Here is a 21,784-nt window from a genome sequence, read left to right on the forward strand (position 1 = left end):
ACACGTGCCAAAATGACAGCTGACTCTTTTCAACACACAACCTGGGCTGATCTTCAGATCCTGTTTTTCTGTGATAACCTTGTGGTTCTATTTTTTTTTTTTTTTTACATAGTTAAATACGTAATTAAAATGGCTGTATCTCCTCTTGGACTATTGAATTTATTCCTCTCTTTCTTGAACTCGTTCAAAGCAGCAGCAAGTAGATTCGCAACAGTCACGTCGAAGGGAGCAGTGGGTTCAAGTGTTTGAGAAACTCTGGATGATAATAATAACTTCTCTGAGCCTTTGGCAATTTTTACTCACACTCCTCAGAGAGAGCTAAAAAAATAGAAGTGTTACAGAATAGGCCTAAGAAGCCTCTGAATCACCAAATGAGAGCTTAATGGAGAGGAAGAAAGTGCGCGTTTCTGATTATAACCACCGCTCTGCATACCCATAATGGCGGCTTGCCAGCCCCCACGGTCCAGAGTTCGCCGGTCGTCCCCCAGGCCGGAGAAGCTTCCGAAGGAGAAGGTGCTGCGCGTGGGTGAGACATCCAGGTGGTCCTCGTGAAGCAGGGAGGGAACCCCCATGCGGCGCTGACGCTTCTTTCCTGTGTGATGGAAGGGGATGGAGCTCTTCCTCTCCCGGTCCTCGCGTCGGTTCTTAAACTGGAAAGAAACGGGAAGATGGGGACTATCGGGTAAGAACCACCATCCTTTTGGTGCCTCACTACCCTACTTTTCTGATGCAAGTTTTCACTTAGACTGACAGACCTTTTTAAAGATGTTCATGCCCAGGTCAGAGGAGAGGTCAGGGACTGCCTGTCGACGGAGGTTGGTCAGAGACACCTTTGTAAAGGTCTCTGTGCTCAGAGATTTCCCCTCCTCATTGCACTTCAGACTCATATCCTGCAAAACAAATAAATGAAAAGCATTCGATTGTGTGTGTGCCACGTAAAAATCTGTTTGGTGAAGTCCAAACGGTTACTTCCTTTACCTGGGTCTTGTGGGTGTTGACCAGCGAGGGTGCTGCGGCCACCATAGAGCTGCTGCGTGGCCGCGACAGGGGTGCCACCAAGGGCTCCGGGGTACGTTCCGGTCTCTCCTCAAAAATCTGCCTCAGCCGCTGGAGGTAATACATCAGGGCCCAGTGCACGCCTTCCTCTGTCCAGTGGGGGTGCAGCAGGCAGCGTAGCACTGCCACGTCAAAGTAGGTGGCGTAACGTGCTTGTTGGCCCTCCAGGGTCGGCAGGCCAGCGGGGGCCGATGTCCTGGAACGAGGGGAAAGGTTAAAACTGCAATTGACTGAGGCATTGTGACCTTTTCGATGCAGAGTTAGCAAAATGTCAATAAGAAAGTATGCTTTATTGACACTTCTTTTCTTTTTACATTTACAGATGTAATTAGAAACAAATAAATACATTACGGGGAAATCTCCATGGAAGCAGAAGCTGTGCAGCTTTAGTCACGGAAAGGAGGATACTAATTGATTTAAGGAAGATAATAGATTAAATTATGAGGTACTGAAAGCGACACTATTGAATCCAGACAGCTGCCTGATCAAAAGCGAAAACTGCATCACAAACTGAAGCATTTTGCATGCGTCTCCATTGCTGTCGCACAACTAACTACAAGCACAACTATTGCAGCATATTTGTGACTTTCCTTTTATGATAGCCCATTGTGAACTCCTGCCACACTGCTTCATTAACAATGCATCAAAAGAGGACGCTAAACAAGGGCACAGCCTCCCTCCAGCATCATTGGGAGAGCAGCGGGGGAGAGAGGGAGCCTCGGCCTACGTGAGTCCACTGTAAATGAGCTGGAGTGAAGGTCGGCAGTTAGTTAGCAGCAGAAGGTATAGACACGCTGCACACTGTGGGGGAACATATTGATACCATGAGAGAGATCGGAGGGGAGGGGGGGGAGGAAGGCATTTAATCTTGGCAGTCGTAATAAATGGAGCAGGAAGAGACGGTCGATATTGACATGAATCACTTTGAGAGAGGACAGCGAAGGGAGGCGATATCGTGTTTCACTGTCTAGCCAACGCGCACACACTCTGTCCGCCTGCTGCTGTTGTGTCAGGTCGCCATGGAGACCGAGTGACGACAGCCAGCCAGCCAGCCATCCCGGGCCCGCCAAAGGGCAGCGGCCCAGCCCCCTGACGGGCTCCATGCGGTAGGAGAGATGCAGCAGCCAGCGGTTGCCATGGAAACTGCCTCAGCATCAGCAGAGCTCTGAGCAGCGTGAGATGCTGCGCTATGGGATGAATAAGCTGCATTAATCACAGGAGCTGATGGTAGAAATATCGGGGTGGCGCAGCACAGAAGGGCGAGCGCTACGGGGAGCAGATACAATTGTCGGCTCAACAAGGCCCGAGGCGACAGAGGGAAAAAGCTAAGTCTGGATTCAAGGGATGGTTTTTCATTGAAAATTGCTGGTGTGAGTAAGCCATCCATGCAGTAGGAGAAGATTGAAATAAATTCCTTCTTGCAGTCAAATCCCATCAAATGCACATATACATTGCATTCCTCTCATGTCATCCCATGCAGCAGTTCCAGGCTGCCAGCACCAACACAAAAAAGAGCCATTAATCTGTCTTTGTTGTGTGTGCGCAGCAAAACAATAGGGATATACTGTGTGACTGCTCAAAAATCCTTCGGCGTTTGAATGTATGAGGATATAACTAGCTTGGGGGAGGGGGGTTCTTCGGGCTTATTTTGATTTGCAGTCACTTGCTGGTTGTCACATGGATCAGCAGAAGCGCCGGAGTGACTTGCCTGGCTGTCAGAACGAGTTGAGATGAGCAATGGACGGCTTATCAACCTCTCTACGCCTTCTCCTGCATTTCAGAACGCCGGTTGGTGTGACTCAGGATGATGACAGACCCGTCGTGACGAACTTAAAAGCAGTCAACACCCACGTGGGATGTGCCGAATGTGATTTTTAAGAATTGTTTATCTGGCGACGCTCTGCAGATCCCATTTGGTATTATCCAGTACTGCAGTGCATCATATTTGTGGTGTATCATGGGATTAAAATGTGACGCTTCCTCACAGTAAATGCGTTTCAATGCCCTTGAAGCTTAGAGACACCTGGATGACGACTTTCAAGCAATCTTCAATCCCAATACGTCTCCAAATAAAGTCAGCTGGTCGTACCTGCCTAGTCTGAGGCAAAGCAAGGGCAGATTTACAATGCCAGATTTGCCGTGGGCAGACCAAAATCAAGCCAGGCCAGGGACGCTGCCAGCATGAGACGTAATGCACATTACTTCAGCATAATTATCCTGGTTATGTGGTCAAACGTTAGCTGGGTCTGCTAATGCTCACGCAAGGGATGTGTGTGTGCGCGCACGCACGCTGACGGACAACACACTGCTGCTTGGAGCGACATATTACACAGGGGAAGGAGGAGCTATTCATATACATTAGCTCTTCACAAGCTAGTGGAGCGAGCGGCGCTGTGCAGCGTGCTCCACAGATGGTGCCGCAGGGCTAAGTGTTTAGCCATCAACAAGATGATGGCACCAGCTAGGGTGTCAATGCGGGTCACTTAGAAATCGCCGCACTGCTTCTCTTTCCTCTTTTGTTTTTTTGGATTTATATTTGATTGCATGAATCTATAATGATTAATATGTATTTCCCTTTCCAGAACCACCAGCTTCTATAGTATTTCCTGGAATAAGGATATTAGTCACGTGAAATATTTTTGATTTTCTTTTTAGATGTATTAATCTACATGGAAATAATAATAATAATAAAAAAAAAAGCAGCTTTAGATATTTCGGCTTGATGAAAATCCAAACAGTATTGAAATATAATACATTTGGACATAGAAATAAGTTTGATATAAACGGTGGGTCAGATGTGATTTTCAGAATTTTCTTATTTTCTTAAATATAAACAAATTATATATATATATATATATATATATATATATATATATATATATAGAGGTGCTTTCTAAGTGTGATCTCATCTTCCAACTTATTATCAACATCATCCTTGTCATTATGTTACAATTCTTCCAACATTTTATTTTTGTGGGGGGGGGGGTTAGGGTTGGGGGGTGTGGCGCTTATCAGATTTTAGAGTTTAAAATTAAAATTGATGCAGCCATGACTGTGAAGCTCTCTGACCTAGTTCGGGACTGTTTATCTTTAGCTTTTTACATGATAGGAGTATCAAATCAATCGAAATACTGCTGTTCCAAAAAAAAAAATTAATAAATAAAATAAAAAAAAAAAAAAATCACTTTGATGTGTACACACGCTTGAAAGAAAGCCAACTGTGGATCAAAACGTCAGTGGGTTATCTTGTTCCTGCTTGTCTCCAGAGGAGCCTTGTTGCATTAGCACTATTTATGACACTGCCACCTCCTCCAGCTTAACAGCACGCCTGAATGGGCACGATGCTTCGACATAACTCCCAAATCAAAAATCAATGAAGCACACATGATCGAGTGCTTCCTGTCTCATGGCTTCTTCAAGTTAAATTCAACGAAATGCTCACTTTTTCTTGGAGGGGCCTTTCACCGTCGCCGGTTGCTTGGAAGGGCCACCTCTCTCGACCGAGTTACCACGACGACAGCTCTGCTCTCCAGCCGTGGGGGAGGAGGACTCTGACCGGGCAGTTTCACAAACCACCTGGAAGCCCTGTGGGGGGAGAGAGAGATGGATAGATAGTGCGTACGGGTAGATAAACAGGGAGGACACTTCCTGTAATTAAAGGCTCTGTGTTCGGAGTGAGGTTTATGTCATGACCGCTGCTAACCAGCCTGATGCTCCCGGATGGCTGGTGCTAATGAATATTAGCGGCAAGCCCTTCTGGGAACACTGACGGGGATTGGCTGGGGGGGGGTTGGAGAGGCCCCAGACTTATGTCTGAACACATTCAATCAACATGAGAAGCAAAAGCTGACAAAGATCTGAGCTAAATGCGCTCGCTCACCATGGGACCGGGGTTGGTGGATCCACAGGGGCTGCACTGGTTGTTGACTGGGGAGTTCCTCTTAGCTGTTGAAACAGGCAAAGCAGATTACATGTTAATTGCGAGGAATTAGAAGGAGATAGAACGACCTAAAGGGACGTATGAAGCGTTTCGTGCCCCCACCTGTGACAATGTTTCTCACAGGTTTGATGAGCGCGGTGAAGGCAGGGATGTCAGGCTGGCGGTGCTCCCACATTGGCTGCCATATTACCAAGCCGCTGGCTAATCGGAAGGTCAGGTCTGACTCCTAAACAAACAACAAACAAACAAATATAAGATGCGGTTTTGCAGGTCCCTCCAAAGCAGAGGGGGTGGATTCACACCTGATTCAAATGCTCCTTTCAGCGTCTATGTCAAGGTTGCACATCCATCCATGAAGTAACTGACCTTTATTCTGTGAATAAGCGGAGCAAAAAGGAACACAAACAGCTCCACCGTGACCATGCTCTTGTGGAAGAGCTTGGTGCGAGTATGCTCGTCCTCCTCCAGCAAGGAGCCGCTGTGTTGAGGCCCCGACCCCACTAGGGCAGGGCCAGACCCGGAGCCAGGAGCCCCCGGGGATGAGCCCTGGTTTCCCACAGGCTGGAGGAAGGCGCTGCTGCTGCTGCCCCTGGACCAGCCGTGGCCCAGGCTCGGCTCGTGGTTGCACTCCTGGGCGGCGTCCAGCAGCATCCAGTGCAGCGTGTGGAGCAGCTTGGTCTCGGCCACACCCAGCTTGTCCTGGTGGCCTGTCAGAGGTCAGAGGCCAAAGGTTAATAAGCGCTGGTGATGGATGGGCAACATGCAGTGATGGCATCGGAGGGTTTTTAGCACATTACTGGATGTTTCAAGGAACATCTTTTTTTCAGCAGCATCTTGTCTGATGTTGTATCTATTTGAATGCTTTAGACAGTCAGTGAATGTTAATTTCTTCAAAGTGGTTTTTTTTTTAGCATTTAGATAATAAATAAAACACACAACTCTTCACTCTAAACCTCTAAAGAGACATTTTCCGGACCTCGTTTTTCCATAATTGGTAACTCCACTGTGCACCTTCTGTGTTTTGCTGAATGAGGATAACCCGGATGAGGCTGTCAAGCCGATGCCGACAATGTGTGTCCTGCGTGTCACCTCACCCAGCTTGTTCCTGTTAGACAACAGGATGGAGGTGCAGTGGAGAACATGAGGCAGGGCTGCCTGGACCAGCTCCCAGCGGGAGATGCTCTGGATGGCTTCTGACAGGGCCGGGGACAGCCCGTGGAGCTTATTCTCCACCAGTACCCGCTCGAAGGACTGGGGAGGAAAAGAGACATCAGCCGGCAACTACAGCCTTTTTCTTTAAACATCTAAATGTCTCACATGGCCTCAAGCAAGACAATGCCTGTGGGAGAGACACTGGCAGCTCTGTTTAGATCCAAAGGGATCTGGATAGGTGTCATTATGGATATGAGTGTCCAAAGGTCTGGCTTCCGGGTAATAGGAGGAAGCAAGGGCAAAAACTAATTTACTAAATGCAAAATAAAGAGCCCACTTGATCTGCAGGTGCATTATGGTAAAAACAGATTACAGGGAAGGGAGTGATTATTTCCAATCACCATTCACAGAGCATTATGGGAATAGCTTACCACACAAGATGCTTCGTACTGTTTCCCCAACTTTGGACGCAGAAATGCACTAAAAAAAATAAATAAAAATAAAAACAAATCAAAACAACAGAGAGACAAAAATGAAAAATGGGCTTTTCACACTGCTTAATCACAGATCAGAATGAAGACATGACACTCATTTCACTGCGGCTAGTCCAGGCACCATCCTATCTGTCTCTGAATTTGGCCCACTTTCCAAAAAAAAAAAAAGCATTCCAGGTGTGACATCATACAATCTGCACCACAATCAAACAAACAAACAAACAAACAAACAACCCCAAAACATGCAGCCCACCTTCCTCAGCGAAACCAGCGCACTGACACTCATTCCCGGTATAAGTCCTATCTATCCTGGGGGGACATCCTGCTCCTGTGTCCGGATCCGACTTCACCTCCACCAGCTGGCAGAGCCTCGATCTCCGTGATTTTCTCCGGCGAACACCTGTTATCATTCCCCGGCTGAGGCTCAAAACACTAACCTGGTCTGCCTCCACAGGAAGGTCTGGATGGGGAACGGTATTCCCTTCCCGCACTCCGGCTCGTTGTCATCCAGGCTCTTCCTCTTCACCATTTTGGCCGGATCTCGACTGTCCTCTCCTCTCCTCTCCTCTGCTCTGCTCTGCTCTGCTCCTCGGCTGGGCGTGCTCGACCACAGCCGGGACTGAGAGCTGCTGGCTCTGCCCAGGTGATCGCCTCACCCCCTCCCTCCCCCCACCCCCCCCCCCCCCCTCACACACACACACACACACACACCCAGCCCCTCCTCCCCCTTCACGACATGATTAGGTCCGTCCTGCGTAAAATGGCTGCAAGTGTCGGTCGCTCGGTCGAGATTGAGGTAGAGTCAGAAAGGATAGAGACGGAGAGAGAGAGAGAGAAGATTCAGCACCTCCCTTCAAAAAATTAGCGGGAAGCTTAAAGACGCAGTGCGCAGCTGTGCCAGATGTTTTACCCCCCCCCCCCCCCCCCCCCGAGACGCCGAAAATAACATATAAACGCAAACCACCGCGATCGATTCGTGCGGTGCATTTAAGCCTCCCTTCACCTGAACATCAACAGGTTGTTTAATAACCCAGGTGACCTACATAGGCTACGGAAGGAGGATGCGTCCAAACAAACACATCTCAGTTAAACCAATGAAATATTATTGCTTCACTATATTCTCTCCAAGGGCTGACTGCGAAGGATCGAAAGTTACAACTGCTCCTTCCATGGAGCTAAACCGAATGGGTGATGACTGATGGGAGCCAATGTCAGTTCAGAAAGTATGATGCATGCATGCATGCATGACCACTGTTTGGGTATCTGTGCGTCATATTGTATCAACTGAGCACGTCTGTTATCCTGCAGAGAAAGGCAAATGTGCAGTATCTCTCTCCATGTTGTGGAAATAAAAGAGCCGCAGCAACACAATACTCAGTTTCTCAAAGTTACACATATATACCTGTGCAAAAGCTTTTCAAGCCGAAACTGGGGCTGTCACAGTGATAGCCTCCAATATAAACACGTGTGATGTAAATGATGAAAGGAAAAACAAACAACACCGACAACAATGTGAGTGAGGCAGTTTTTATTTCTTTTATTTCTGTTGTCGTCATCCTGTAGGAGCATTTGTCGTCAGTACATCTCAAACATTGGAAAGTGTGCACACATCTACATGTTCTTTTAAATACAATTACACAGGCAATGAGGTGGCTAGGGAGGGAAGGAGGCAAGGATATAGGAAGCACAGAAGAACACTGGAGGGGTCGCTGACATTGGAGAGGGAGAGGAAGAGGAGGGAGGGACAGAGGAGTTTCACAAAGGTGAGCAGAGGAAATGCTAGAACTGTTTGTTTGTTGTTGTCTTGATTTTTTTTTTTTTCCTCTCTTATTTTTTTATGTTTAAAAGGAATCCCTCGTTTCTTCTTCCATGTCCTGGTTCAATCGCACTCGTAGCTGGAATGTTTTCATGTAAAGCTTCACGTTCCAGTATTTCTCTGAAAAAAAGCCAAACAAACTTTGGACCCTTTCGCTCAGTCAGATCCATCCTCTGCAAAAGGAAAAAAAATCAAAATGGTCAAAGGTGCGTGAGAGGCCTCTTAGAGGTCTGACCTTTAAGCTGAGACACCCCGGGCCATTTACGCTCGCACTAAAAATTTCTTAATATTTCTTTTGCCATGCCAGCATAACAGCATTGTTGCAGCCTAATAATAAAACCACAGAGCTAATGTGAAACCAAAGATAAACTGAAAAAGAGCAGCCCATTGGTTTGCAGAAGAGACAAAGAAAAAAAGGAAAATCTATTGGAAAGCTAGCCTTTTAGCACTTGACTCAACATAACTGCAATGGTTATTAACATCGAAGTGCTAATGAGCCAGTGCAGCCACAGGGAACATACAAAACTGGAACAACTTCCACTACAGTGACACACACACATATATATATATATATATATAAAAGGAAAACAACATAAGAAGATAACACTTTTGTTTTCTCCACCCCCCACCCCAACGATTCAGCACATACCAGGAAATCATAAGAATAAAATACAACCAACGGACAAACAAAAAACTGGTTGGTCGTGCGGTTTGATTTCAAATGTCACATTTTAGCAGACATGCTCATCGACAATTCTTTTTGCAAGTACAGTAACACGCCATGTTTCTGTAAGTTATGTCTCTGACACACACGTTTCATTAAGACTACCGCCGAGTATCTAGTAGCTATGTCTTGCATTCAGTACCATATAAATTCTGAACGGGCGTGATGCATGAGTTTGCCTTGGACGTTTACGTTTTTACCCCCCCACCCCCCATCCTCCCCCATCCTCCCCGGCATGTGGAATGTCGTGATGATTTTCACACTAAAAATATCACTGTACAATCATTAAACCATCAACACATCTAGTCGAACTTCAGCATTCAGCCGACTTGAACCAAAACAGAAAAGTCCATATTTTAGTTAAAAAAAAAAAAAAAAAAAACTGAATGAGGAACAAGAGAGGATTGACTGGTCGAGTCCCATTTTAAGGAGTTGAACTAAGTATGAGCTTAGAATTCAGTTTTTAAAATCCCAAAGGAAGCTGTGGAGGGGTTGTTGATGGACGAGACGGTCAATCAACTACTACAGCCGTGTGTGTGTGTGTGTGTGTGTGTGTGTGTGTGTGTGTACGTGTGTGTGTGTGTGGGGGGGTGTCATGTTGCAGCAAGGGAACCTTGGGAGAACATTGGAATCTGAACAGTGAATGAGACTGATGGGAAGAGGAGTAATGGTGTGGGCTTTTTTTCTAATTATTATTTTTTTGTTTTCCTTTTCGGGGGTATCCAGACCGGAGGCAGCTGGCTCATAAGCCCTGCTTGGCGAGGGCGGCGGTGACATCTTGGGCCAGCGTGGAGAGCTGCGGTGACTCCAGGAGATTGATGCTGCCGGCGGAGGACAGGCGGGGCGAAGTGCCTCCCGTTTCCACCCCGGGGGAGTGGGTGACGATGATCTCGGCACCGTGGTCCACACGAGCTTTGGCTGTTTCCCGGAAGGACAGCTTGTGGCTCTCAATCTGGCGGGAAAGTTGAAATCAGGGATGTTTTTAAAGGAGCCTCCGGCGACAGAAACACTGGGTGCACATTTCGCTTCGTTTCAATATCATTTGAGGATAATCCATATATCATACCATTCACATCATTCATTCAATTTCAAAAAATACCGCCAAAAGTTTCCCACAGATATAGCTTAAAGTGGACAACGGATAAGAGCTCCACCCCTGAATGTCTCAGGGCAGGCTTTCAGTGGAGCTCCCCCGTAATTCGAGCCATGCTTTTACCATAATGTTCCCCCCTCCGGGCATGTGGCTGGTGTTGTCCAGGGAGCCGACTTTGGCGTGGGCCTTTTCTTTAAAGTCCAGCTTCACATTCTCAATACGCACGTTACCCCCCCCTGGGAAGGAGAGGGAAAAGATGGGACAATAATTAGACACAAATTAATAGAAAACCACATGAAATGTAGCTCAACAAAATCAAGTTCATCTTATTATAATACTTTAAGCAAGCCTAAAAAAGCCAATATTTGTTAGGTACATTTCATCCTGTTGTGTCGTCACATCTTAACTTCGGACAGATAAATAAAAGGTGTATTCGATTTTGATTCGTTCTTAAAAAGCAGTAGGACGACGAAGCACCTTCTCAGATCTGAATGTGTGATAAATAAATGTACTGGAGATGTCTCTGTACCTGGCCTGTGGTGGATGTTGGACATGGAGCCACATTTGGCGGTGACGTGGCTCAAGTTGATCTTCTTGCTCTGGATTTGGACCTGCGGGCAGCAGCACAGCGCACGCAGAGGCTTGAATGAATTCACGTTTAGGGGAAGGAGACGGCTTGGCCCAAAATAAACAAACAAATAACATCTCAAATAGACGAGCGACGTCGGTGTCGGCTCCCTGCAGGGTGCTAACATGAAAGCAAGCGGCAGCAACACTGATAGCAAACAGACACAAGCATAACGTGATGCTACAGGGAGCAGACGCTTTTGTTAAACTTTGTCGTCCATGGGTGATATGAATTAGTGTGTCTCCACACGTACGGGGACAACCCTGCATGCCATAAAAGGGGTGTTTATATTTGGACTTTACACACTATGCAGAGATGCTGTATGTCGTAGCCCAGACGAAGGCAAAAAGTCTCAACTTTTTGGTGCTAATGCAAAAAGAGAATTGTACATATTTGCCTCCGAGGGACAAAACACTGTTGGAAAAGGTGAATACACACCACAGCTACCATCTACAGATATGTTCATGGCTGAAAATGGCAGTTAATTGGATTAGAGCATTGTTCTTTAGTGTGTGCTTGTGTGTGTGTGTGTGTGTGTGTGTGAATGCTCACATTTCCACCGCCTGCTGTGTGCTGGATTTTGTCCATGGAGCCACATTTAGACTGAACGTGGCTAAAGTCCAGTTTAACACTTGGGATCATGACCTGGGAATGACAGGGTGACTTTTTTTTTTCTCTAAATATGCCACAAACAAACAGATAACACTGAGGGCTGAGGAGAAGAAGCTTAAATAAAAAAAAGGCCCATCTCCTCCTCCTCCTCCTCTTCCTCCCCCCTCAGTCTGTCCCGCCCAAAATAATCCTGTAAAAGTGTCCCAATTTTAAATCCACGACCTATCAATCTGTTGGAGCTCACTTTAGCATCTGAATTTCATCTGAGCGAGACCACAGGACATAAACCGAAGCTTTATCTTGATGGAATTTCTTTTTCCCTTTTTTTTTTTTTTTTTATTTTGCCAGGATAAAGACAGTTATCAGCGTACAGATGCTCCACAGAGCCATGAACTCGCTACACTTTGAAATAGATCTGTAATGGCACCTGAAGCATATTTCAAAGAGTTTAATTCCAAAGGGCAACATACACTATTAGTACAAGTATTAAAAGCACAAATCTATCCCTTTTAAGAGGGAATGGGACTTTATTTTATTTGATTTTTTTGTATTCTTCTTTGAGGAAGGAGTAACATGGATGTTCCCTGCACATGGGAAATAAAGCCTTGTTTTGCTTGGCTGGAACGAGCCAATGGCAGACAAACAGATGGGTCCACAGATGAACAGATAGCACATACAACAGCCCCAGCTGAAGGGAGAAAGAGAAGGAGTGGGAAAGGGGAGAGAGAGAGAGAAAAGAGAAAGGGCGTACATACATTGCCTCCTTTGGGCGTGTGCTTCAGATTATCCTTGGAGCCGCACTTTGACTGAACATGACTGAAGTCCAGCTTCTCGTTTAAAATGTGAACCTAAAACAAAATCCAACCCCCACGCCCCCCCCCAAAAAAACAACCAACCAAACAAACAAACAAACAAACAAAAAAAAACACCATATGTGCCTCATTGAAGTGTGCGATGAGTGATCAATGTGTCTTCACATGCATCTACATTTAACATGTATTTACATTTACAGGCCTTTTTCTTTTTTTTTTTTTTCCGTGCTGCATAGGAGGCAGAAATATTCCATCTTATAACAAACGATATCATAACTTGAAAACTGAAAAGGTTTCAAGGTTCAAACGCACCAAGTCAATAGATGATCAAAAATGTCTCCAAACAAAGTAAATTAAAATTTGGCACAAGCAATTCCTTGAATGATGGAAGGATGGAAACATTTCTCAAGGAACCAAATTGGATGCAGGCGGAGATAAAAAAGAAAGAGGCGTTCAGGGAAAACACACATGGGTCCCATCTCTGGTCTACAATGCTCTGACACGGATTCACTTGACAGCTCTTCCTCTAAACCTCAAGCCTGCGCACACACACACACACACACACACACACACACACTGCCCTTATTACAGATTTTAAATCTTCCTCTCTCCTTGTCTTTCTTTCTATTTTGCAGTTTGCTCTTCCTTTTCCCTTCTGTTGCAGCACAGACATCTGCAAGGTCAACCAATGACAAAGCATCAGCATCCTCAAAATGCTTCAGCCTCGGGATTAAATGCCAAAGTCAATGCTTTTTGTGAGTGAAAGCGAGTATTATTTGAGGTAAAACGTCGAAATAAGATGAAATTAGGACATTTTAAAATTACAAATACGTTCAATATACACTTATGTCTTTCATTTAAAAATGAATTCTAATAAAAGCCTCCATTTGATCAGACTATGCACCCAAAAATCCTCCTGTGCTGCCTCTCCGTCAGCCAGCTTCATTAAAAATTTCTGCCCTCATGTCACAGAGGAGAAGTGAGCTGGCAACGTGACAATGGATCATCTCCTTCTGCATATTTCACAGGGCTTAATGAAAAGTCTCGCCTCTGTAACACTCCAGGAACATTAAAACTGTCTGGTTTCCTTGGATATGCAATCATCAGCAAGCAATCCGCGAGTACTTGCATTTATATCCAGAATGAACACCTGATTATTATTATTATTTTTTTTAAATCATCATGTGTAACTGTGATGCATGACAAAATCCGGACTCTGAAAAACTGTTTTGTCTTGAGGAAAAAGGGAGTTGATATATTCTCATTCGCTGCCCTTGTTACGACTTCACAGTAAGTAATTCCTGTTTGCAGTTATTAATAGTCAAGGGTAATGACGAAAGCTGCTCCCCGGGGGCAGGCCGACAGTTCCTTGGATTCAAATTTTGTCATTTTAGGAGACTTTCCTGGTAAAAACTGAAGTAGAGAGAAATTTCGGGGGGAGGGGTAAGGAAAGGAGAGACAAAGAGACAGCAAGAGGAGGGAAGAGGCCAGAAGCGGCGCACCCGGGCTGACAGAGATGATGGCGGACAGGGACAGGGCAGAGGACAGTCACAGGAAGCAAAACGCACAGCAAGATGGCAAGCGGTTTTTTGAGGGCGGGCCAAGCAGTGAGTGAGCGTGAAGATGTGAGTAGGTGGATCCGAGCATTTTACAACATTACTACAACTCAGGGAGAGGAAAGGAAACAAAGAGGAAGAAGGACAGCCAGACAGAGACATTGTTTAAAGAGAAGTAATGACTGTTCCTGTATTCTGACTGCAGAAAGATGAATAAATCATTCTGACATTCGTCCTGATAGGAACATTTCTTATCTCTTCTCACTGCCTTCCAATCTGTGGATGATTACGAGCGTGAATAGTGATGATATGAAGCTGCACTTCGATTAAATCATATTAGCTTGATTGATTTGCAGCGAGGGATATATCAAGTTCCAACCTACTACCTGCAGCCAAACAGCACATCTCTCATTCAAAATGTACACTTTTTTGTTTTTTCTTCCATCCTTTCCTGCCATCGTGTGGTTGAAGTTGGGAAATGCTTCAAACCAGGAACTATTAAATATACATGTTTTTATGTACATCTATTTGAACTTGTCTGCAGATTCAAACTCCACTGGACCTCCAGTGCGATCTGTTTTTGCCTTTACCTAAATGACACTGACCGTCCACCACAGTCCTGTTACCTGTCCGCCTTTTGGCTGATGCTTGAGATTGGAAGTGGACCCGATCTTGGACTTGACATTCTTCAGGTCAGGCAGGGGCTGATTGAGGACCTTCAGCTGCCGCTGGGCCGAGGATGGCGACTTGGGCGGGGTCCGGATCACCGCCACCTTCTTCTCCTGGAGGACGCTGAAGGACTTGGGGGTGTGGCTGCCGGGGGTGCGAGAGCCCGGGGTGCGGCAAGAGTAGCTTGGGGGTGTGCCGGGTGTGACGGCAGAAGAGCCAGGGGTGGAGGCGCCGCTGCGCACTGATCGCGAACGTGCAGAGTCCGTGCCTAGGAGATAGGAAAGGTTGGATTAGGACGAGAAGAGGAGGAGGCATGGAGGGATAGGGAAAGAAAAACCCTTTTCTGAAATGTGGAAGAAAAAAGGAAAAGGGAAGAGAGACAAACAACTCAGACAGAGCAACAGATGGAGTGGTGTGGATGAGCCTTTATGGTTCTGATGATAAGACAACAAAACACTCATGGAGCTGTGAACGCTGCTCTGTGTCAAATTGTCTCCATTTCCGCACAACAAACAACGCAAGTCAAACAAGACTGTTTGACAAGGAGCGTGGAAGCACACACGGGCAGCTGAGTTCATTTCATGCTGAAGGGCCTGTTGCCGGGACACTGGTGCAGTGACAACAGTATCTAAGCTAACAATGTCTTGAATTCGACCAAGATGGAGGGACCTTTTGTTATGGAGCACGCCTCGTTCCTCTGAAAGGGCAACTGCAGGCTGAACAAAGCCAAAATTTCATATGATCAGAATATTCGCGTTGATTTAGGCCAAAATTGTCGTCTTTCTGATTGGACGATGTGGGCCATTCATGGATTTTGCAAATGTGCTGTGCATTCAGGGTAGAGTAAAAAGTATTGAGATTGGAAAATAAAGCCATCACCTGACACCTTTCAGAATATGATTAATGAATCAATACTTTGTCAATGGACTTCAAGAAGTCCACATGTTGCAGTAATTAATACGATTAAAAACAAAAACACCACAGACTAACAACTAGATGCCGTATGTTGATGATGAGGGTTTCACAGGATGAGTTTTACTGGGTGGTCTACCTGCCATACTAGGGGCTCTTCCAGACCTGTTGTCCGCTCTAGACTGGAACGCTTTGAGGAAGAGGGAGGAAAAAGGACAAGGAGGGGGTGGGGGAGGGTGGGTGAGGTGGTGCCAGTTATCCAAAGTGAGTCCGTTAAGAAGCGCCGTAAAAGCAGGTGAGCACAGTTTGTGTTTGTGTTCTTACAGGTGGGCCTGGTGGGAGTGCTGTCTTCTTGCTCAGCAGCGGGGGTGTGGCGAGTCAGAGATTTGGCCGGCCTGGGGAGGGATGACCTCTTCTCCGGGCTGCGGTATGCTCTCTCCTGAATACACACACACACACACACACACACACACACACACACACACACACAAACACACACACACACTAAAGAGTTAACAAAAAAGCTTTCCCACAGGAAACACACATGAACGTTGGTGACAGCTACCTATCTGTCCCTGTCCCCCTTTCACGTTACCTTTTCTGCCCATTTGTTTGGCAGAGGGGACACACGGGAGCACGCAGAGGAGGGGCGGACCTCACTGAGCTCCGCCTCCGCCAAGGGGCTCCGTTTAAGGCTACAGGCAGAGCCGGGCCGGGGGGGTTGGTTATCGGACCCCCGACGCTGCACTGCCATCTTTAAAAGAACGGCCCTCGTGGGGCTCTGGACAGAAGCCGCCGTGGGAAGCGGGACGACATGCAGTCGGGGAGGGTGGACGGCGAGCAGGCAGGGAGGCAGAGACATGAGAATGTGAGACAGGATGGAGTGGAGATGAAACATACATGCACATCACATGAATGTGTGTGTCACATTGCACATAAAGCTACTTTGGAAAAGTTAGTGATGATACTGAATGAGCGACATTCACATCTGGTTCTTTGATTTTTCTTGGACAAGGAGAACCTTTAATTTTTAGAGATTGTTACCTTTTAAAAGACTAACACAGATGTAAATGTATGAAAGGTAGCACAGAAAAGAGTGAAAATATTGGGAGTGCTTTGTATGAATTCAACATTTGTGTTAACCTTTGACATAAAGCTGCACACTTTTCTATTTTAAACCCTTTTGCTCAGAACCGCACATCACTTGATATCTTTACTCACAGGCTTTCTCTGTCGAGACTGAAACACACAGGGGCAGAGGCAGGCGTGCAAGATGGAAAGGAGTACGCACACAAAGAAACAAGAATATGGACGCAGACATGCGGAAGAAGAGGGAGAGGAAGAAAACATGTGAAAGGACATGCAACCAAATGCCCTCATGATGCAACACAGAGCAGTGTAGTAAAGCATACGATGAGACAGATGCACCAACTGTAGCACGCCTTCAAATGATACAACTAACGTTACGTTTGTCCACTCTGTAAACATCTCATTCGAATTTAAAGGGCAAAATATGTAAATAACACTTGCCAGATAGTTATAAGTGAGGTGCATTTTTTTTTAAAAAGACATGGGATTGTGTGTCTGAGTAGTCACTTACTGCGGTCCTCTCCCTGGACTGGTGGGCCACACTGAGGGGCTGATGGCTTTCCATAGCTGGAAAGAAAAACAGAGTGCTATTGTAATAATCAGCATCAACCAGCAGTGGGAGACATTTGTGAGTGTGGATGTTACACAGAAATCCTTGGAGTAATGTACTATGAAAGGACAGAGAGAACGCTAAAAAAAAAACAACTCACATTACAGCATTTTTGTGTCTTTTCACATTCATAGGCTTTCCCACACCAACCGACACACAACAACTCTGAAGCCATTTCCAGCAAACATAGAAAAGCCATAAACCAAACAAGTACAGTTAGTTCTCCACAAAAAAAAAAAAGAGCAAAACTAAACAAAACAAAACCAACGTACAACCATCGTTAATTGTAAGTCACAAACTACAGTATCAGCCAGCAAAAAAAAAAAAAAAAAAAAAAATGGATGTCATGGAGCCGAACAGCTGAAAATGCATCATTTTCTGACTGAGATAAAAAAGAAACCACGAATCAAAAGAGAGAGAAAAAAACAAAAGAAATGCAGTGACATGTTGGTGAGGAAAAGTATGGCAGTTTTAAAAGTGAGTCAGCAGCACGTGGTATTTGCCAGCTACATTGAACCTGCTCCATTTCCCAAAGTGCCATCAATAGAGAGAGCCTCGTCAATTATACCGACGAAGTTGTCATATTCGTTTTGAAAAAAGGAACAAAGCCTTGAAGGATTACTGGCCGCTCGGCTCCATATAGATTCTCTTAAGTATCGTACTTTGGTTTGCTCTCTCTATCCACGACACTGACTCCCGGTGAAAAGCGGTCACCTGTGGCCTTGCGTCTAGCAGAGCCGTGCAGCAGAACAGGCCTAGGATGTCTGGCTGCCACTTTGGCTACACTCTTTCGAGACGGAGAACGACTTTGGAGGGCTGACACCTTATTCTGGTCAGCCCTCCTCACGCCTACTGGCAAAAAGGAGAGACAAGGATTATACCAAAATACCAAAAACAAAGACGCAAATCTTGTTTTGACAAAGAATATTAGAGTTTGTTGCCGTATAAACAGTGCAAAGTGAAATACACATGGTTAAAATTTATGCTCAACAATACTCCTTTTTTCTTTTTTAAACCTTTTTTCTTCTTCATCTCCTCTCTTGGATGGTGGCTGGGTACTTTGCGGGACACTTTGCTGTCAGTAGTGCCAGCGTTGCCCCTTCCTCTGCCATGGGCCCGTTTAGCGGGTCTGTCCACCACCACGGGTGTACTGGTTGGACTCTGGGTGTGAGGAAGGGCTTCGATTTGCTCAGTCATAATACTTTTGTCATCATCTGCAGTGGAGAGGGATCAAAACAGGACTATTTCTCCAGACTCACTGATGGGAGCTACTTTATAACAAAAGACGCATTCAGGTTTACTTGTAAAAGTAAACTTACTTCCTGTTTCTAAATTGTTATTATATATAAAACAATAGGTTCAAAGTATACTAACATTGCTTTTTATTTTTATTTATTTTTTTTTTACAATTGATTTTCCATGTTTTGTACCTTTTAAGTGCATACAGCCACTGTCTGTTTCTAGGATGGAGACGTCCATGCTGGTTTCATCGTTAGCTGCCGGATCAAATGTCTCTTCTGCCTCTTGACCAATCTCGATATCTTTCTCCTCTTCCTCGTCCGCCTCCTTCACCATTTTTTCCGCTTTTTCTTGATGCACCTCGTCAGAAGCAACTTTCTCCAGTCCCTCTTCTCCTGTTTGGTCTTCCTTTACCCCCTCATCCGTCTGTTTCTTTGCTTCGTCTCGGTTTATTCGTGGGTCTTCTGCTGCTTTATCATCTCCCGTCCCTTCACCTCTGTGTCCTTCCTCTGTTGGCTGGGAAAGTTCACGGTCGGAGCATGGGGACAAGTGTGAACTGTCCGTCGCAGGCTCCCCGCTGTCACTGTTTTGTGCGCTGTCACTCCATTCCTCGGCTCCAGACTTTGCTGGATTGTCGACCGTCAGCCTCATGGCCTCTTTCGGTTGCCCTTCCGTTCTAACTTTGGCTTGATCCGTCCCGAGGGGAGCAGGTTGAGTAATCTCAATGTCATCCTCATCCTCTCCTTCTTCCTCTACTTCGGCTTGAGGGATGATGATGATGGGAGAGGCTATTTGTGGCTTTGGTGAGCCTTTTTCCACAGTTACCTCCTGTAACTTGATTTGGAGATCCTTCTCATCTGGGGCCTTTTCAGTGCTTAAATCCTCAACAGCTTTTGAGCTCTCGTTCTTCTCTCGACATTCTAATCCCTCAGTTGTCCCACTGTCACTTTCAATCTTCTTATCCATGATTTCTGTGCTCTCGCCTATAGACTGGGATGATGCCGAAGACATGTCTATATTTGACATTTCTGGGTCTGCATTTCTTTTTTCTGATTTTTCCTGGTCAGGAGTTGCCACTCCTTTGTCTAGCGCTGGCTGTTTGTTATCAATGCTCTCACTCTTGAGCTCATTCTCTGCTTTGACCTCTGACACGACACATTTCATCTCTTTCTCTCCAGTGTTTTGGCCTTCTGAGGATGCATCATCTGGGGACTTGGGGGTGGTGGGAGTTGGGGGAACCTTCCTTCCAGTTTCTGCAGGCGTGAAAGAAAAGGAATTGTCCGGCGGGATGGGAGAGGCCTCTCTGGATGGGTCCTTTTCAATGTCCACCTCAGGGATTGCTTGGATCTTTATGTCGCCTGGCAGGCCACTCTCCAGACGAAATTCAGTCAGTCTCTCCTTTGAGGAATTCATCGGGATCCTTAAGCGATCAGGCTTTACTCCACTTGTCACAGCTCGTTCAAGAGCCAGGTTAGTCTTTAATGGTGCATCTTTCTTCTCAGTGACTGTTTTTTGAGATATCTGTGCGACAGTTTCTTTGTGATCTGGCTTTGGGAATCCTTTCTGGACACCTTCAGCTTCTGTGGTCCCAAGCCCTTCCTCGACCTCCACAGAAGGGAAGTGCTGGTGTGGAGAGTCTCCAGGACTGGGTACATCGGCAGGAGAAGGCATGGGCCCCGAGTACTCATTGAAGACACAGTAGCCAAGTTCCTCCGGCTGTCTGTCCCCGACGGCCATTTTGGAGGTCTGCTCTCCCAAAGCAAGCGTGGCCAAAGAACTCCCCACCAGAGCTGACACATCCACCGGCATGGACTTTCGTCGCATGTGGTCGACCTCTCTCCTCTCCAGTGAATGCTGGGGCAGGGATCCAGCCAGGTCCAACATCTCGGACAGGCTGCTTGTTGCCTCGAAACCAGAGGTGCGCTTATCAGAGGGGTGAGGTGCTTCCGCTTTGGCGGGAGGATCTTTGGGCAGCTGAGTGGAAGACAGCGTAATGGACACAGCTGGAGGAGGCTTTGGTTCACTGGCCTCCGCAGACGGTGTTGAGGGGTAAATATCAGAACCATCCAAACTGCCGCTGATTGGACACAAGCTATCCGAGAGGGTCCTCAACTTCTCTCTCTTCCCCGTCTGTCCCGCTGAGGAGCCAACAGTAATGTTCAAGGACAGGCTTCTTTGTTCTATTGACATCTTGCATGTCCTAACTTTCCATTCCTGTTGTTCGTCTGGTTTCTGCGAAACGCTTTCAGTTTCCCCGCTCGGCTGAGTCTCCCCCGATGTGCTGAGTTCATAATAGCTCTGAGTTTGTGGCGACGCTACTTCATGACTTTCTGAAAAGGTCTCAAAATAGGTTGTTGCTCCCGGCTGGTGTTCTGCAAAAACATCTGACGCGGACGTCAATTCTGTACTGAGTGTTGGACTTGATTTGACTGTTTCTTGGCTACTGTCGACTTTTTGAGCATCGGTCACCGGCGTCTCAGATAACTTGATGTCACTGCCGCTGTCTCGGTCCCTCTTATGCGTCCCCTCAGCCACCCCTGGTTCGTCTTTGCTTTCATTCATCGTTGTTTTTGATTTGCTGCCATCTTTGTCTTGGGTCGTAGCTTTTGCGGACTCCTCTCCTTGTAAAGGCCGTTTAACATCAGCCTCTTCGACAACATCCTTTTTCTCCTGATCGCCACGCTCAACTGAAGAATGATCCTTATCTTTCACTGAGGGCAGAGGAGGCTCAGCTAAGATGAGTTCTGCTCCTTCAACCGTTGCTGTCTCAACAGCTTTTTGTTTCCCCTGTAGCGTCAGCACTTGAGATTCTTCTTCTTCCTTCGCAGACTCACAAGATGCCTTCCTGTTACATTCTTCAGGGTTGGCTGTGAGTTTGAAGGATACTGTACAACTTTGTGCTGATCAACAACAACAAAACAAACAAACAAAAAAAAAAAAAACTGCCAAAAGCTAGCCAATGCAGACAAACTGAGGGCCCTCTGCACATAGATACACCTTTCCATCAAGCAAAACACACAGCACAGTGTATTTTGTGGCAGGCCACAACAGCATAGGGGGCGGGGGGGGTGGGGAGGGGGGGTCACAGCACCTGAGATTGCGTGCAGAACTGGAATGAAGGAATGGGTTGCGTGATGTTAGATGACAAGAAATTAATGAACACAAATACATTGAATTCCTATTGCAATACGCAGGGATTATAGAAAAAATCATTTTAGTTGAAGGTGCCATTACAGTTCCACAGAAAGTACGGGGATGCAAATGATATGTGTGCAGATTTCTGAGGGGGTTCTTGTTGATTCAGTTACTTTTAAAGATAAGATAAGATGATGAGACATGTCCAAATGAGGGTGGATCAAAAGTGTGGTTTTAAGAACAATAG

At 46.1% G+C, this 21,784-nt stretch overlaps 2 protein-coding genes across 2 annotated transcripts in view; both read right to left on the reverse strand.

Moving 5' to 3' along the window:
- The window catches only part of unc80 (unc-80 homolog (C. elegans)), a 34,652-nt gene extending 27,460 nt beyond the window's left edge, over positions 1-7,192 (reverse strand). Inside the window, exons 1-10 of the mRNA XM_029520404.1 lie at positions 7,080-7,192; positions 6,580-6,628; positions 6,091-6,247; positions 5,363-5,703; positions 5,099-5,222; positions 4,937-5,001; positions 4,499-4,641; positions 979-1,252; positions 756-890; positions 434-650 (exon numbers count right to left, since the gene is read on the reverse strand). Of these exons, the coding sequence (XP_029376264.1) occupies positions 434-650; positions 756-890; positions 979-1,252; positions 4,499-4,641; positions 4,937-5,001; positions 5,099-5,222; positions 5,363-5,703; positions 6,091-6,247; positions 6,580-6,628; positions 7,080-7,171 (1,597 nt within the window). The 5' untranslated portion in view covers positions 7,172-7,192. The remainder of the gene's footprint in view (positions 1-433; positions 651-755; positions 891-978; positions 1,253-4,498; positions 4,642-4,936; positions 5,002-5,098; positions 5,223-5,362; positions 5,704-6,090; positions 6,248-6,579; positions 6,629-7,079) is intronic.
- Positions 7,193-9,425: 2,233 nt separating this feature from the next.
- LOC115053402 (microtubule-associated protein 2-like) lies at positions 9,426-21,098 on the reverse strand. The gene is made up of 10 exons (XM_029518066.1): positions 18,594-21,098; positions 18,180-18,377; positions 17,878-18,015; positions 17,065-17,120; positions 16,060-16,245; positions 15,789-15,903; positions 14,510-14,820; positions 10,805-10,886; positions 10,399-10,511; positions 9,426-10,134 (listed from the first exon to the last, which is right to left on the reverse strand). Exons 1-10 carry the CDS (start codon positions 20,962-20,964, stop codon positions 9,925-9,927), a joined length of 3,780 nt encoding a protein of 1,259 aa, XP_029373926.1. The 5' UTR covers positions 20,965-21,098; the 3' UTR covers positions 9,426-9,924.
- Positions 21,099-21,784: the final 686 nt, after the last annotated feature.

This window comes from Echeneis naucrates, chromosome 2, assembly GCF_900963305.1.
Source record: "Echeneis naucrates chromosome 2, fEcheNa1.1, whole genome shotgun sequence".
In the NCBI taxonomy this organism is placed as follows: Eukaryota; Metazoa; Chordata; class Actinopteri; order Carangiformes; family Echeneidae; genus Echeneis; species Echeneis naucrates.